Source organism: Indicator indicator, chromosome 23 (assembly GCF_027791375.1).
Source record: "Indicator indicator isolate 239-I01 chromosome 23, UM_Iind_1.1, whole genome shotgun sequence".
NCBI lineage: Eukaryota > Metazoa > Chordata > Aves > Piciformes > Indicatoridae > Indicator > Indicator indicator.
Window position 1 is genome coordinate 13,252,015 of NC_072032.1, and position 13,293 is coordinate 13,265,307.

The 13,293-nt window shown below is 53.3% G+C and overlaps 1 protein-coding gene across 2 annotated transcripts; it reads right to left on the reverse strand.

Annotated features, from left to right (window-relative positions):
* Positions 1-3,925: 3,925 nt before the first annotated feature.
* LOC128974877 (homeobox protein EMX1-like) lies at positions 3,926-13,001 on the reverse strand. 2 transcript variants are annotated; one of them, XM_054391632.1, is made up of 3 exons: positions 12,623-13,001; positions 9,822-10,006; positions 3,926-4,093 (listed from the first exon to the last, which is right to left on the reverse strand). In XM_054391632.1, the coding sequence occupies exons 1-3, from the start codon at positions 12,999-13,001 to the stop codon at positions 3,926-3,928; spliced, it is 732 nt and encodes a 243-aa protein (XP_054247607.1). The 2 variants fall into 2 exon arrangements, with proteins under 2 accessions (XP_054247607.1, XP_054247608.1); XM_054391633.1 differs by lacking the exon at positions 9,822-10,006 and having other exon boundaries at positions 4,026-4,093.
* Positions 13,002-13,293: the final 292 nt, after the last annotated feature.

The following is a 13,293-nucleotide window of genomic DNA, read 5'->3' on the forward strand; positions in this document are numbered from 1 at the left end:
TCAACCCAGCATCTCCCAAACCCACCTATGTCCTCTCCATCCAGGCAGTCAGGATAGTGCAGACCCTTCTCTCTGCCCTTCCCCTCGCTCTCTCCTAGCTTGGTAGCAAACAGGACAAGGAGTGTGTTTTGGTGGCCCCATGATCCTAAACTCTTGAGGAAGTTGAGACCATGGTGTCCCCACACCAGGACACTGAAGCCAGCTGAAGTAGTTTGTCTTCCCAACCACCACCATCCCAATGCAGGGGCTGTCAAATGCATTTACATTCAAAAGCAGCAGAATGGCTCAGCAGAATGCTCAGCAGACACACACCTGATCCTCATGGATCCTAAAAGACCACAGGGTGCTTAAGGTTGGGCTCCCTGGTGCAGTGGTTGTGGCACTGTCTTGGGCTTGGTTGCTACCATCCATGGTTGGACTGCCAGTGAGCACCAAAATACCACACTCAGCTCTTCCTGCAGCATTAGAAATGAGAAGGCTGGAGCTGGGGAAGCGGCAGTGGCACATTAGTACTGTTATTAGGACAGCAAATGGTGCCAGGAAAGACTACACACAGCAGCTAATGATAACATTATGCACTTTTCACTTAATAGCTAATTAATCTCTTCGACTTTCCTAATGCACAGAGAGGAGCCCTGGGTTTGCAAGAACAACCCAACCGTTCGTGTTTCTTCTTTCCCTCTATAACTGGGGAGGTGGAAAAAAATGGGGAGTGCAAAACCCCGCCCTGCACATCGAGTTGTTCACCTCAGCAGGTAATAGGGATGAGAGGATCATCTCCTGCAGTACTTAATTAGAAATGTCACTGTTAATTGATTTCTTGGGTATGCTAATTAAGAAATAATGAGGACCAGGTTGCAGCAAAAGATGTCACTGAGAAGCTTTGAGGCCCTCCTGGAAGATGTGTCTGTTGGTTGCTGCCTGAGCTGGCCAAGAGACAAGCAGGGCACCACCATTGCGTTGCCCATGTCCTGAACTCACCTTTAAGCTTGGAGAAGGCTCAATTTCTTTCCTCTCACTTCTTGCTCATTTTTCTGCCCTGCATCCCTACACACAGCCAGGTGTGGGCAGAGGCCCAGGTCGCAGCAGGACAGGCAGTAGGGCACCCTCTTACCAGTGCCATGCATCATTGGGGTGTGGGATGACCTGGCTGATGCTGGACCCTGCCACCCTGGGACAAGTGATGGTGGACTCCACCACCTTGGGACCTGCGTTCCTGGAAGATTTCAGGGTTATACTGATGCCACATAGCTGAGAGATTCATGTGTCCCCCCCTGCTTCAGCTGGCTCCTCCAAAGGGGCTGTGATGGAGATCCGGAGCCTTGGATGCTCTTCAGGAGCATGGGGGCTGCCTCTGCGTTGTGGCAAGACCCTGACAGCCTTTGAGCAAAGGTTTCTAGAGTGCAAATAATCTCACCTGAGAAGCTGGCCTGGCCCTGACAGAGTTCCTGGTGTTGACTGTGCAGACAACGGAGGCTTGAAGCGGTCCTTGGTGGCAGATACCCTCAGCCTTGGGTACCTTCATAGGGCTGCCTTAGGGAATGTCCACTTCTGGCTTTTTTTCCCCATTTTTAATGGCTTATTTTGCACCCAGCATCCTCAGCTGCCTCTTCTCACGCAGCCATCCTCCAGCACCCGGTCTGAACGCACCTTATACCCGCGGTAAGGGCACGTCCCCTGGCACACGGGAGCAGGGCCCTCGCCAGCCCTGGCACGTCTTCCAGCGGTCCCTGCGCCAGCCCTCGGTGGGTGCAGGTCCCTCTGCTGCCCTCGGGCACCCCCCTGTGCGCCTCGACTCTTTTTAACCTTCTTGATAGCGTTGCCGACCGCGGCTCTTTGTGTAACACTTGGGTCTGCCTGGAATAAAAGAGTTTAAAGACTTGGTGCTGTGCTCCAGCCTCTCTCTGGGTGGGTGGTGGTGGATGTTGGTTGGGGTTGTTCAGGCTCCAGGGAGATCTTCTGGTGGCCTTTTCAATGTGTAAAGGAGCTGATGAGAAAGCTGGGGACAGACTTTGCTAGCAGGGCCTATTGTGACAGGGCAAGGGGTGATGGTTTGAAACTGAAAGAGAGATTTAGACCAGAGAGCAGGCAGAAATGTTTTACAGTGAGGGTGGTGAGGCACTGCCCCAGGTTGCCCAGGGAGGTGATAGATGTCTGACGTCTGGAAACATTCCAGGTGAGGTTGGCCAGGGCTCTGAGCAACCTGCTCTTGTTGCAAACATCCCTGCTTATGATTGGACTAGATGACCTTTAAAGGTCCCTTCCATCCCAAACCAGTCTGTGATTCTATAATATAAAAATATATATTTTAAAAAAAAAATCTAGATGTGGTGCTGAGGGACATAGTGTAGTGGTGACCTGGCAGTGCTGGGTTAATGGCTGGACTTAAAGGTCTCTTGTAAGCAAAACAATTTGATGATTCTATACAATTTTATATATATATATATACACACACACACACATTCAAACCCCACAATATGTATACACACACACTATGTACACAAATCTCTGTGTATGCTTGGTGCTTATGTACCATGTGCATAGATGCTATTAAAATCTATAGAATATATATAAAATACACATGGTCAGACAATACAGATACATTCAGTGGCCATATACACATGATGCATACATCTGTCTGTGCAGGGTGCATGGGTAGATGTGCGTCCAGATGTGCATCCAGATGTGCGTATGTGTGTATCTGGTCTGTATTGCATATTATTATATTTGTCTGTATGTATAGTTTATATTTTTTAATATATATCTCTCAAGTATCCTTTATCCCAAACTCCAGTGAGCTGTGAGAACACCCAGTCTTCACCACCCACTCCCCCTGCCTCCCCCTACCCTATCCCTTGCTGCTGGGGGGTCCTAGGATGTCCCTTTGCCTGCCCTGGGCTCCCCATGTCTTGTGGGTGCCCCTGGGGCAGGGAGATATTCCCGGAAGAGCAGGAAGGAAGCAGTGGAGCTGTCTGGAGCCTCTCCCCGACATTCAATCCCTGTGCAGGTGTGAAGCTGCCTCCCTGGAGCTGTGGCATACCTGTCATACCTGAGGCCACACCAGTGGTGGCCTTGCACCCCTGGGGACCCTCAAGGGACACCTTCATCCTCCCAGCCATCCTCACCATCCTCCCAACAACTACCACCGTGACACCAATGGGGCCACCAAGCTCTCCTGGAGCCATTCCTCCACAGTGATACCCAGGTCCCCCCAGGCAAGTGTCCATTTAATCAGCAGTGCTGGATGGTGGGGACCATCCCCTTGTCCCTCCTCTCCCACCAAGGACACCAGACAGTTTTCCAGCACATTTTGCTTTTTATTACCACGCAGTAACACACACTACAGCTGCTGACTACCTACGACAGGGAACGCACGCACACAGGCACAAAAATAAAAGAATAAATTAAAATAAACTGTGTAAAAAAACCCCAAACAAACCAACGAACAAAAAACAAACCAAAAAAAAAAAAAAAAAAAGAACCCAAACCAACAATGGAGAAAAGGAGGGAGCCAAAAGGGAAAAAAAAAAAAAAAAAAAGGATAAAGAGGGAAATGAAAGTAGGGTTGGGCACACTGAGCTTCTAGGTAGGACGTTTGGATTTGATCTGATGGCTGACGGAAGGCTTCCAGCGCGGAGGAGGACAGGTGGTAGCGTCCCGGGGCTGTGAGTGCCCTGGCAGCCTCCTCTTCCTCCTTGGCTCGGCAGCAGGAGCTTCCCAAAAAGCACCTCCAAGGGATGGCCTGGGTGGCGGGGGGGGGCACTTGTCCCCTGGTCAGGCCAGGCACCCCAGAGGAAAGGCAGCAGGAGGTGGTGGCAGTGGCTTTGGCGACGTCCCTACAGTTCGTTTGGTGATGCCACCGGTGTGCCCCCTTCCTTGCCCGGGTTCCTCTCCATGGTGGCTGCACCAGGAGCCTGTCCCTGCCTTAGTCGTTGGAGGTGACGTCGATGTCTTCTCCACTTGACTGCTTGGTGGCGAGGCGCCATCGGTTGATGTGGTGAGAACCTTTCTTCTTCTGATCCGAGTCAGGTCCTTCCTCCTCCAGCTTCTGACGTTTGTATTTCGTCCTCCTGTTCTGGAACCACACTTTCACCTGGGGGAGAAACGGATGAGTGCTCACTGGGGGCCTGGCACAGCTGGCCTTGATAGGGGGTGGTGCTGCAAGGTCGATTTTGTTTGGAGACCAACAAAGTCTCTGTCCCCCCAGAAGCATTCCCAGGGCTACCCTGTCCTGCCTTAGTCTCAGACAGGTGCAGCACGGTGTGAGGTGCTACCACTCCCAGCTGCTCTTTGCTGCAGAAACCCAAGGTGGGTGAAGGACACTTAAATACGCCTCAGACAAGGGGCCAGCAGGGACATTGGACCCTCCTTGCAGCACCACAGCCTGGTACACCTCACCCTGGGGAGGGTGATGTACAGCATGGTGGGAGCAGCTAAATCCATCCCTGGTTTGCTTGGTTTCTGGTGTCAGCATGCCATGGGCACAGCAGCCATGTGGGATGAAACACAGAGCTATCCCTGCCCCTCCGGCAAGGACTTGTGTCCCCAGGACCAGGGCTGGGCTGTAGATAACCTGGCATCTCATTGCAGATAGATTATAATTGCAATTCTAGGTAATTACCACATTTAGGCTTGAGGAAATCACTTCCACCATGCTGGTTGTCGAATGCTGTCCCAGGAGCCCAGCGAGGCAGCAGGGTCTCCATCCACAGAGGTAACATCCTCCTCACCTTTCTGAGGCCCACAGCACCCTGCTCCCATCCCACACACCCTCGATGTCAGCACAGGAGGCTGGACATGAAGACTGATTTGGGGTGATGAAAGCACACAGAGGGTCAGTGATGGAGGATGCTGCAGGCGCCCATGTGGCTGGAGGTACAGGGGCTGTGCATCTGGGCATGAGGGATGCTGCAGTGAGGGATGCTGCAGTGAGGGATGCTGCAGTGAGGGATGCAGGACACTGCAGCTGGGAATGAGAGATGCTGCAGTTGGGGATGCAGGATGCTCCAGCTGGGGATGCAGGATGCTGTAGTGAGGGATGCAGGACGCTGCACACAGCATCATGGGATTCTGCAGCTGGTGATGAGGGACGCCAGAGGCAGCAGTGTGAGATGCTGCAGTGAGGGATGTGGGAGGGATGCGGGATGGGATGTAGGATGCTGCCCAGCTTCCCAGGTCACTAGGTGCCGCTGCTCGGCCACCACTGCCAGCCCAGCTGGGGCCAGGCTGAGGCATTTACCCACTTGCAGGTGGTGTGGTGCCTGAAGCCCCTCCAGCAACCACTGCAGCAGCTCAGCTCATCACTCCTTTCCCCCTTCTCACTGTCGCTGTCTGCTCCAGGACCTCCAGCAAAGGCCAACATTCCCACCTCGCTGCATTTCCTGGGGGAGCAGAACCCTTACAGAGTGTCTTGCAGCCAGCACAGGACGAGCCCTTGGCTTTAAGGCAGGCTCAGTCTACTGAAACAGCTGATTTATGGCACCCCTATATACTACACCACCACCCCCCCTCACCCTGGACTCCAACCATTTGCTTTCCTAGCTTTGGGGCATTGCTGGAACAATACGGAGCTGGCGCCTTTCATTCAACAACTGCAAAGCACTTTGCAAACTTTAATTAAAGCTCTCAGCCCTCTGGGAGCAGGGAAGTTGCCTTATCCCTAAATGATAGAAGGGGAAACTAAGGCATAAAGCAATTAAGATGCTTGAGTGAGGCTCTGTGGAAATCAGGGGTGGGTGTGCAGCAGCTCCTGCACATAAAGCCTTTCCTCTCCAGCTCGGTTCAGCTCAGAGAAGCCCATCTCCAGTGGGATGAAGCTCCCCTGTGCTTCCCAACTGTCTCAGCTGTGGGAATGGGGATGTTTGGGGGCTGGATGGGCTCCCTGACCCCTCCAGTACTGTATTCCCTAGCTCCAACAGGCCCAGAGCCACAATGAGAGAAGTGTGAGAACCTCACAGTGGGCAACAGGAGGATAAGCTGCCCCCTACGATGCCTCATCCTGACTCCAAGAGTAATTGGTTTAAACCCCCAAGCCCAGGGGTTTTATCCCTTCCCAAACCCTTGCTGCATTAACTGTTGTCATGCCGGGTGTTTGTGCATCCCACTGGTGTGATGCTTCTGGGGTCCCTACCGTGTGACCCCCAGGGTCATTGCTGCCCCATGCTCCTGCCGCAGGATGGGGATGATCCCTGGATGGCTCCTGCATCCTTGTCCTGTCTCTCTACACAGATCCTGGCCACTGTTTTACCAGCACACAAGGTGCTTCCACCCATCCAACAGCCTGCAGGCCATCACGTCCACCAGGGCACCACACTCTGCTCTGAGAGTGCCAACAGCTCCCAGAGAAACAGCTCTGGTAAGAAGGTGACGTTGCCATCACCAGGATGGGGACAATTAAATTCTGGTGGCTTCATGTGACGCTCCCCTGATGATGACCCAAAGCTTGCAAAAGCTGAGAGCACAGGGAAGGGTGTGGGTGATGTTCAAGAGGGACCAGCCTCACTGTCACTCAGGGACAGACAAAGGGACACTGCTTGTGCCACACTGTCACCCCTATGTGCCACCGCTTTGAAGGGTAGTGGAGCTTCCAAGGCATCAGCACTGTGCTTTCACCTATGTCTGCAGTCCCAGACAGGAGTTTTCCTCTAAAAGCACCTCAAAACTTGTAAGAGCTTGGTTGTGGGGACATTCCTCAGGGTGGGGACCACTGCCAGCCCCAGGCTGTGCAGCACAGCCGCTCTCCTGCTGTATCTGGGACGTGCATCTTTCTCCTCCCATGACTCCCAGGCATCTGCTCAGTTAATTATTAGCTCCTGCCAGAGCGGCTGCGATGCCCAACAAGCTCCAACCCACCAGCCAGGACTGCCAGGCCTCCATCCCAGCACACATGGCACTGGGAGGGCATGCTGGGGTGTACAGTGCCTCCATCATCACCACAAAGCCAGGAGGGCATGCTGGGATGTACATTACCTCCATCACCACTACAGACTGGCAGGAGCCAGGGTGAGGCCTTAGCTTTGGGAGGACACATTTGAGACCCCAAGGGAGGTTTGCACCATGTGCTGACAGGGATGTAGAGGCTCTGCTGGGAGACCTGGGCTGTGTCATGCAAAATTAACTCAGGGAAGTTATTTCCCATCCCAGCAAGCTGCCCTGGGGAGGTGAACCAACCTGATGCCACAGGCACAGCGGTGTGACCACCTGTGATGCCCAGCCCGGCATGACCACAGTAAGGTGCCCCCACCTCCCCCCTGCTACCCACTTCCTCGACATGTGCATCCCACCCCCTGCACTCCAGCCCTGCAGCACCCACGCTGCCTGGCACCCCCACGCTCTTTATGCCACCCAGCTCACACACCATGTCCCACCACTGCGTCATCCCCTCACGCACAAACCCTACGGGATGGCTGCTTTGGCACAGGCCATCCCACACCCCCCTGTCACCCCTCCCTACACATTCTCCAGCCTCATCCTACTTACTGACCACTTGCTTTTACTGGAGTTTCCCCCATTCCCTATATCTTGTTGCTGTTTCAGGGGCCTGCCTGATCCCAGCTTAATGCATCTGCTTGGTAGGAGAAAGGATGGGAAGGGGTTAAATATCTCCACCCTTCCCCACCCTCTGTCCCAAGGCATTTCCTGATGCTGGGCAGGTACCAGTACCCTTTTCACCTTCCCCCTGGGCTGCTCCAGGTGTTGCACCCTGGCTGGGTGACAGCCCAAAGGGCAATGCTCCCTTTTCCAGGAGGAAAAGCAGTTGGGAAATACCGCCAGACACAGCCATAACCAGCAGCCCCTTCTTGGAGGGGGCTAAACCTGCTGGAAACCAAGGGCTGGATGTCTGCAGGGGGGAAAACACATCTGTGGCACCAGGGACTTGTGTCACCAAGCACTGAGGTGGTTTTCCATGAGAGGTTGTGTCTGTGTAGGATTTCTCATGGAATGTATAATAATATAATATTAATAATATTAATAAGACTAAAGAAGAGTGAGAATAGAAATTAATTATAAAGAATAAGAAATAAAGAATAAAGAATGATCAGGATGATGCTGATCTTGCTTTCGGCACAGCTGTCTCTCCCACCCTGCCAGCCTCAGTGCATATGCCATCCCATATCCCATCCCATATCCCATCCTATATCCCATCCCTCTCACCACTGAGGTTATTTTCCTCCAGAAAACTAAAGATTCTTTTTCTAAAGCCACAAAGCCCGAAGGGAACAAACCTTCCCCGCTGCCTCACAGCGACCCTGCCAACTGCTGCTGCCCCGGGGGACTTTGCTGACACCTGCTGCTGTCCCTTGTTCCCAGCCTGATGTCCTAATGCTCTTAGTCCCCCTTAGTTCCCCCCAGCCCTGCCTGGCACTCGCTTTCTGGTGGTGAATTACCCTGCACCGACCAGCTTTCCCAAGCCGTGGAAATATCACACAACAGAATAGGATGCAGTACATTAAAATCCTGCTGAGTCCATCTCTATTTCCAATTTCCATTTGTCCACCCCCCCGCCCCAGATTTAGGGATGGTGCCTCTGCTTTGCACCCCCAATAAATTGCACTATAATGAGCATTTAGGTTCAGGGCAATGATGCAAAAATCTCAGGGACTCGATGAGCTTCCCCTCAAGCATCTTGCAGCTGCCCTTTCTGCCTGGACAAGTTGCTGTTTGTTCTTTGACCTTTGATTTTTTTTTTTTGGTTGGGTTTGGTTGGGGTTTTTTTTCTTCCCCCTTGCAACATAGCAGCCCAGAGAGCTGAAGGGAAGGACCAGAGCTGGGGTTGCAGCTACCACTGTGCCCTGCAAGCTACGAGGATGGGGTGGTAGGGACGGCATCAGCATCCCCATAAAAACAGCCTCTGGAATTTGTGGGTTCGGTCTGTGCTCCCCCATATCCACATCTGCCATTTCTCACCATCTCTGTGGTATTTTCTTCCCCATCAGATCCTTCTCCCAGAGATGTTTTCGCTTGACAGAGCCTGGGCAAGGATGAGCCAGGCGGGTACTGGGAACGCCCACGACTCCAGCTTGAATTTTCCAATTAAATTAAAGGATAAAAATGGCATTAATTCGGAATCAGGCCGAAGGACCTTGCCAGGATTTGGGAGAAAACTTTCTCCATCCGCTCAACTGCTGAATGTAACAGGAAACGGTGTGCCTTCACCCAGAGCATTTGGGAATAGCTCACCAGCACACCCAGGCTTAGACAGGCACGGAGATGCTTAGCCCTGGCTTCTCTGTTTTCCCCCAGCACCAAATGCTTTTCCATTTCCTTCCATCCCCACAGGCTCCCGGGGGTCTCACCCTTTCTAAGCACCCATGAAATGTCTTTTCTAATAACCGGAAAGTTGCAGCCGACATAAAACCCCCTTTGGTTTGCACCTATCTCTGCACCCATCCTGACTTCCAGGCACAAAACCACACGGCCGAGGGGTGTTTGTGCAGCTCTTCAGGGAAAGGTCTCATGCTCCTGCTCCTTTTTTAACTGTTTTTTTAAACACATCTACTACTTTGGGGAAAAAAAACAACCAAACAACCAACCCAGTAAGCAAGGAATAACACCAGAAAACCACTTCAGAGAGAGGCACGACACGGCCCCTACACTCCCAGCCTCAACTCCTGATGGGAACGACTGTGACAAATGAGCACCGGCCGTAAAGGAAAGCAACCCCAAAGCCAGGTGAACCTGCACGGCTGGGCCACAGCTCCCACCCAGGGTTCCCGGTCAGACAGAGCTGGGCTTTTGCAGAGCCCTGCACGGCTTCAGTGCTGTCCCCACCAGATGGATGGATGGAGGGACTGAGGGCTGTGGGGTAGTCAGAAGGGTACCTGTGTCTCGGAGAGGCTGAGGCTGCTGGCCAGCTGCTTGCGCTCGGCGCCTACCACATAGTGGTTCTTCTCAAAGGCTCGCTCCAGGCGCAGGAGCTGGGATGGCGAGAAGGCAGTGCGGATGCGTTTGGGTTTCCGTGCAAAGGGGCCGTGGAGGAGCAGGCTCTCCTGGGACACCTCACTCCCTGCGATGGAGAGCAGAGTCAGGGTCATGTGCAGGCACCCCCAGATGCTCTGTGGGACCAGGGGAGTGGTGCTGGGGAGCCCCTCTCACCCTGGGACACAGCGAGGACAGATAAGTGGCTATTGGGAGGCTCTGAGCACCACCTCTACCTCAGAACTGCTGGATTCATCCCTTCCCAGGCACCACTATGCTCCCATCCCAGCTGCCCTCAGTGCTATGGCAGCACTGAATGGGAAGGGGAAGGAAAGGAGAGAGGAAGAAAGTGAGAGAGAAGGGATGGATGGGGAGAGAGGGAGGGGAAGGGAAGAACCAGAGAGAGAAGGGGAGGCAGAGAAAAAGCAGAAAGAATATATAAAAGAGAAGACAGAGAGTTGGCCTAAGAGAGTGGCAGGAGAAAAAAATGAGAAAGGGAGAAGCAAGCAAGAAAGAAAAAGAAGACAAGAAGATTGAGTGCAAGAAGGAAAGAAAGAGATAAAGGAAGGAAAGTGAGAAAGAAAAGATAGAAATTAAAGAAAGAAAAGGTAGAAATTGAAACGAAACAAAAAGAAAAAAGAAATTAAAAGAAAAATAAAAGAAAAAAGAGAAAAGTGAAAGAAAAGAAAAGAAAAGAAAAGATAAAAGAAAAGAGAAGAAAAGAAAAGAAAAGAGAAGAAAAGAAAAGAAAAGAAAAGAAAAGAAAAGAAAAGAAAAGAAAAGAAAAGAAAAGACAAGAAGAGAAAAGAGAAAGAAAAGAAAAGAAGAAGAAAAGAAAAAGAAAAGAAAAGAAAAGAAAAGAAAAGAAAAGAAAAGAAAAGAAAAGAAAAGAAAAGAAAAGAAAAGAAAAGAAAAGAAAAGAAAAGAAAAGAGAAGAGAAAAGAAAAAAGGGGAAAATTATAAAATAAAAAGTAAAGTAAAGAAAAGAAAAATGAAAAGTACAGAAAAGAAAAGCAAAACAAATAAGGAAAAGGGTGGGGAACAGGTCGGCCAGACAGCACTGACGGAGGGCACAGGAGCAAGGCAGAGGGCAGAGGAGCACGAACGGTGCGGGCAGGGACCAGGAGGCCGTGGGATGCGAAGGGACCGGGGCGGGAACGGGGCTGGAACGGGGAGCCCCGCGCAGCGTGGCCGGAGCTGCTCCGGGAAGGGGCCGGGATGGAACTAGGATGTAACCAGGGCCGGTCGGGTCGGGTCCGGAGCCTTGTCCCTGTGCCCTCGGGTGCCTCCGGCAGCGGCTGCGATCCCCGGCAGAGCCCTCGGGGCCAGGCGAGGGGTTGGTGCCGAGGAGATAACCCTAATCACCGGGACCCTCCGGGGCATGGCGGCGGGGACAGCCCGGGGACGGTCATGGAGAGGAAAATAGGAAAAGGAAAAGGAATATAAGAAGGAAAAGGAAAGGAGTGGGGAAGGAGAGAAAAATGAGAGGAAAGGAAAGGAAAGGAAAGGAAAGGAAAGGAAAGGAAAGGAAAGGAAAGGAAAGGAAAGGAAAGGAAAGGAAAGGAAAGGAAAGGAAAGGAAAGGAAAGGAAAGGAAAGGAAAGGAAAGGAAAGGAAAGGAAAGGAAAGGAAGGAAAGGAAAGGAAAGGAAAGGAAAGGAAAGGAAGGAAAGGAAAGGAAAGGAAAGGAAAGGAAAGGAAAGGAAAGGAAAGGAAAGGAAAGGAAAGGAAAGGAAAAAAGGTACAACACAGAGAAACAGACAAAAAGGACAATAAGAAAGAAACAAAAAGGAAATATAAGATCAATAAAAGAGATTAGCAAGAAAGCAAGCAAGAAAGAAAAAATATAATATAGAAAAAAACAGAGGAGAGGAGAAGAGAAGAGAAGAGAAGAGAAGAGAAGAGAAGAGAAGAGAAGAGAAGAGAAGAGAAGAGAAGAGAAGAGAAGAGAAGAGAAGAGAAGAGAGAAGAGAAGATGAAGAGAAGAGAAAAAACAAGAACGAAAGGACAAGAAAGAAATCAAAATAAGAAGGGGGGGGAATGAAGGAATTGACAGCAAAGCCACAAAATCGAACGAAATCTCGCTGTGCAGCCGAGAACCACCGCGTTCTTTTCCTTCGTTCTGAGAAGGAAGAACCCAACTCCCGTCTCCGGCACGGCGGGGCCGAGCAGAGGGGCGGCAGAGCCGGTCCGGGCCCCGGACCTCCGCGATGCCTGGTAGGGACCCAGCGGCTCTGCTGGGCACCAACACCGGTACCGTGGGGCAGGTCTGGCTGGCTACGGGGCTGCGGGAGCGCACCAAGGGTACAAATGCACCGGGCACCGGGTGTGCAAAAACCACAACGGCACCGGGGGGATGCAAACGCACCGAGCACCGGTGTGTAAATTCACTGAGTGTGTAAAGGCCTCAGCACCGGACACTCTGAGCACCGAGTGTGAATGCACCGAGCACTGGGTGTGCAAAGACACTCGGCACCGGGTGTGCAACACCGGTACGTGAATGCACGGAATCCCGGCGCGTGAGTGTGCACGGCACCGGGTGTGCAAACCCCCAGAGCACCGGCTGTGTGTGCAGACACCGCAGCAACAGGTTTTGTGCCTCCAGTTCTTCCCCGCTTTTCGTGCTCCCCAGCCGGCAGCCCTCGCTCTGCGCCCCGGCAGTCCCGGGAGCCCTGGTACCCGGTTCTCGCCCCCCCTTCAGCTCACCTTGGAAGCGGTGCCCGAAGAAGCGGTTCCGCAGCACCCAGGGGTAGAAGTTCAGAGGGTCGCGGTGTTGCGGCCCGAAGAAGGAGTGAGGGTGCGGCAGCGCTGACCCCCCCAACTGATGGGGCCCGACGGGCAGCGCCGGGTGCCCCACGGCCTCGGGGAATACGAGCTCGGCGCTGCCGTAGAGGGCCCGGCCGGCGGCGGCGGCGGCAGCACCCTGGAAACCGGGGGCGAAAGCGGCAGCGTCGGTGGCGGCGGCGGGTCCCGGTCCGGGGTAAGCGAGGGCGGCGGGGCGCGGAGGGTCCTCGGGGCTGAGGTGGGTGTCTTTCCCCACCAGGGACTCGATGGTGAAGCAGCGTTTCGCAGACGGCTGGAACATGGTTTGAAGCCGGGAAAAGGGCGGGGGGGGTGGGGTGGAAGGGGGGGATGGGGGGGTGGGAGCCCCGGAGCGGGGCTGTTCCTCCGGGTGTGCGCGTTTGTGTCTGAGTGTGCGTGTGCGTGTGCAAGAAACCTCCCCCCGGGCAGCGCGCACACACGGACAGACACACGGCCACAGGCGGACACCCGCCCCGCCGCCCACCCGTGGGCGCCCACGCACCCCGCGAAGCCCCCGGTACAAATACAGCCGGTACCTGGCGGGGCGAGGAGGAGGAGGCCGGGGCTGGGGCTGG

Excerpts from the sequence above, each read along its gene's own strand:
- LOC128974877 (XM_054391632.1), bottom strand. The coding sequence starts at position 13,001 with ATGTTCCAGCCGTCTGCGAAACGCTGCTTCACCATCGAGTCCCTGGTG. Across the intron at positions 10,007-12,622 it reads CTTCGGGCACCGCTTCCAAG|GGAGTGAGGTGTCCCAGGAG; the intron begins GTGAGCTGAAGG and ends TCTCCATCGCAG. Across the intron at positions 4,094-9,821 it reads TCAGCCTCTCCGAGACACAG|GTGAAAGTGTGGTTCCAGAA; the intron begins GTACCCTTCTGA and ends TTTCTCCCCCAG.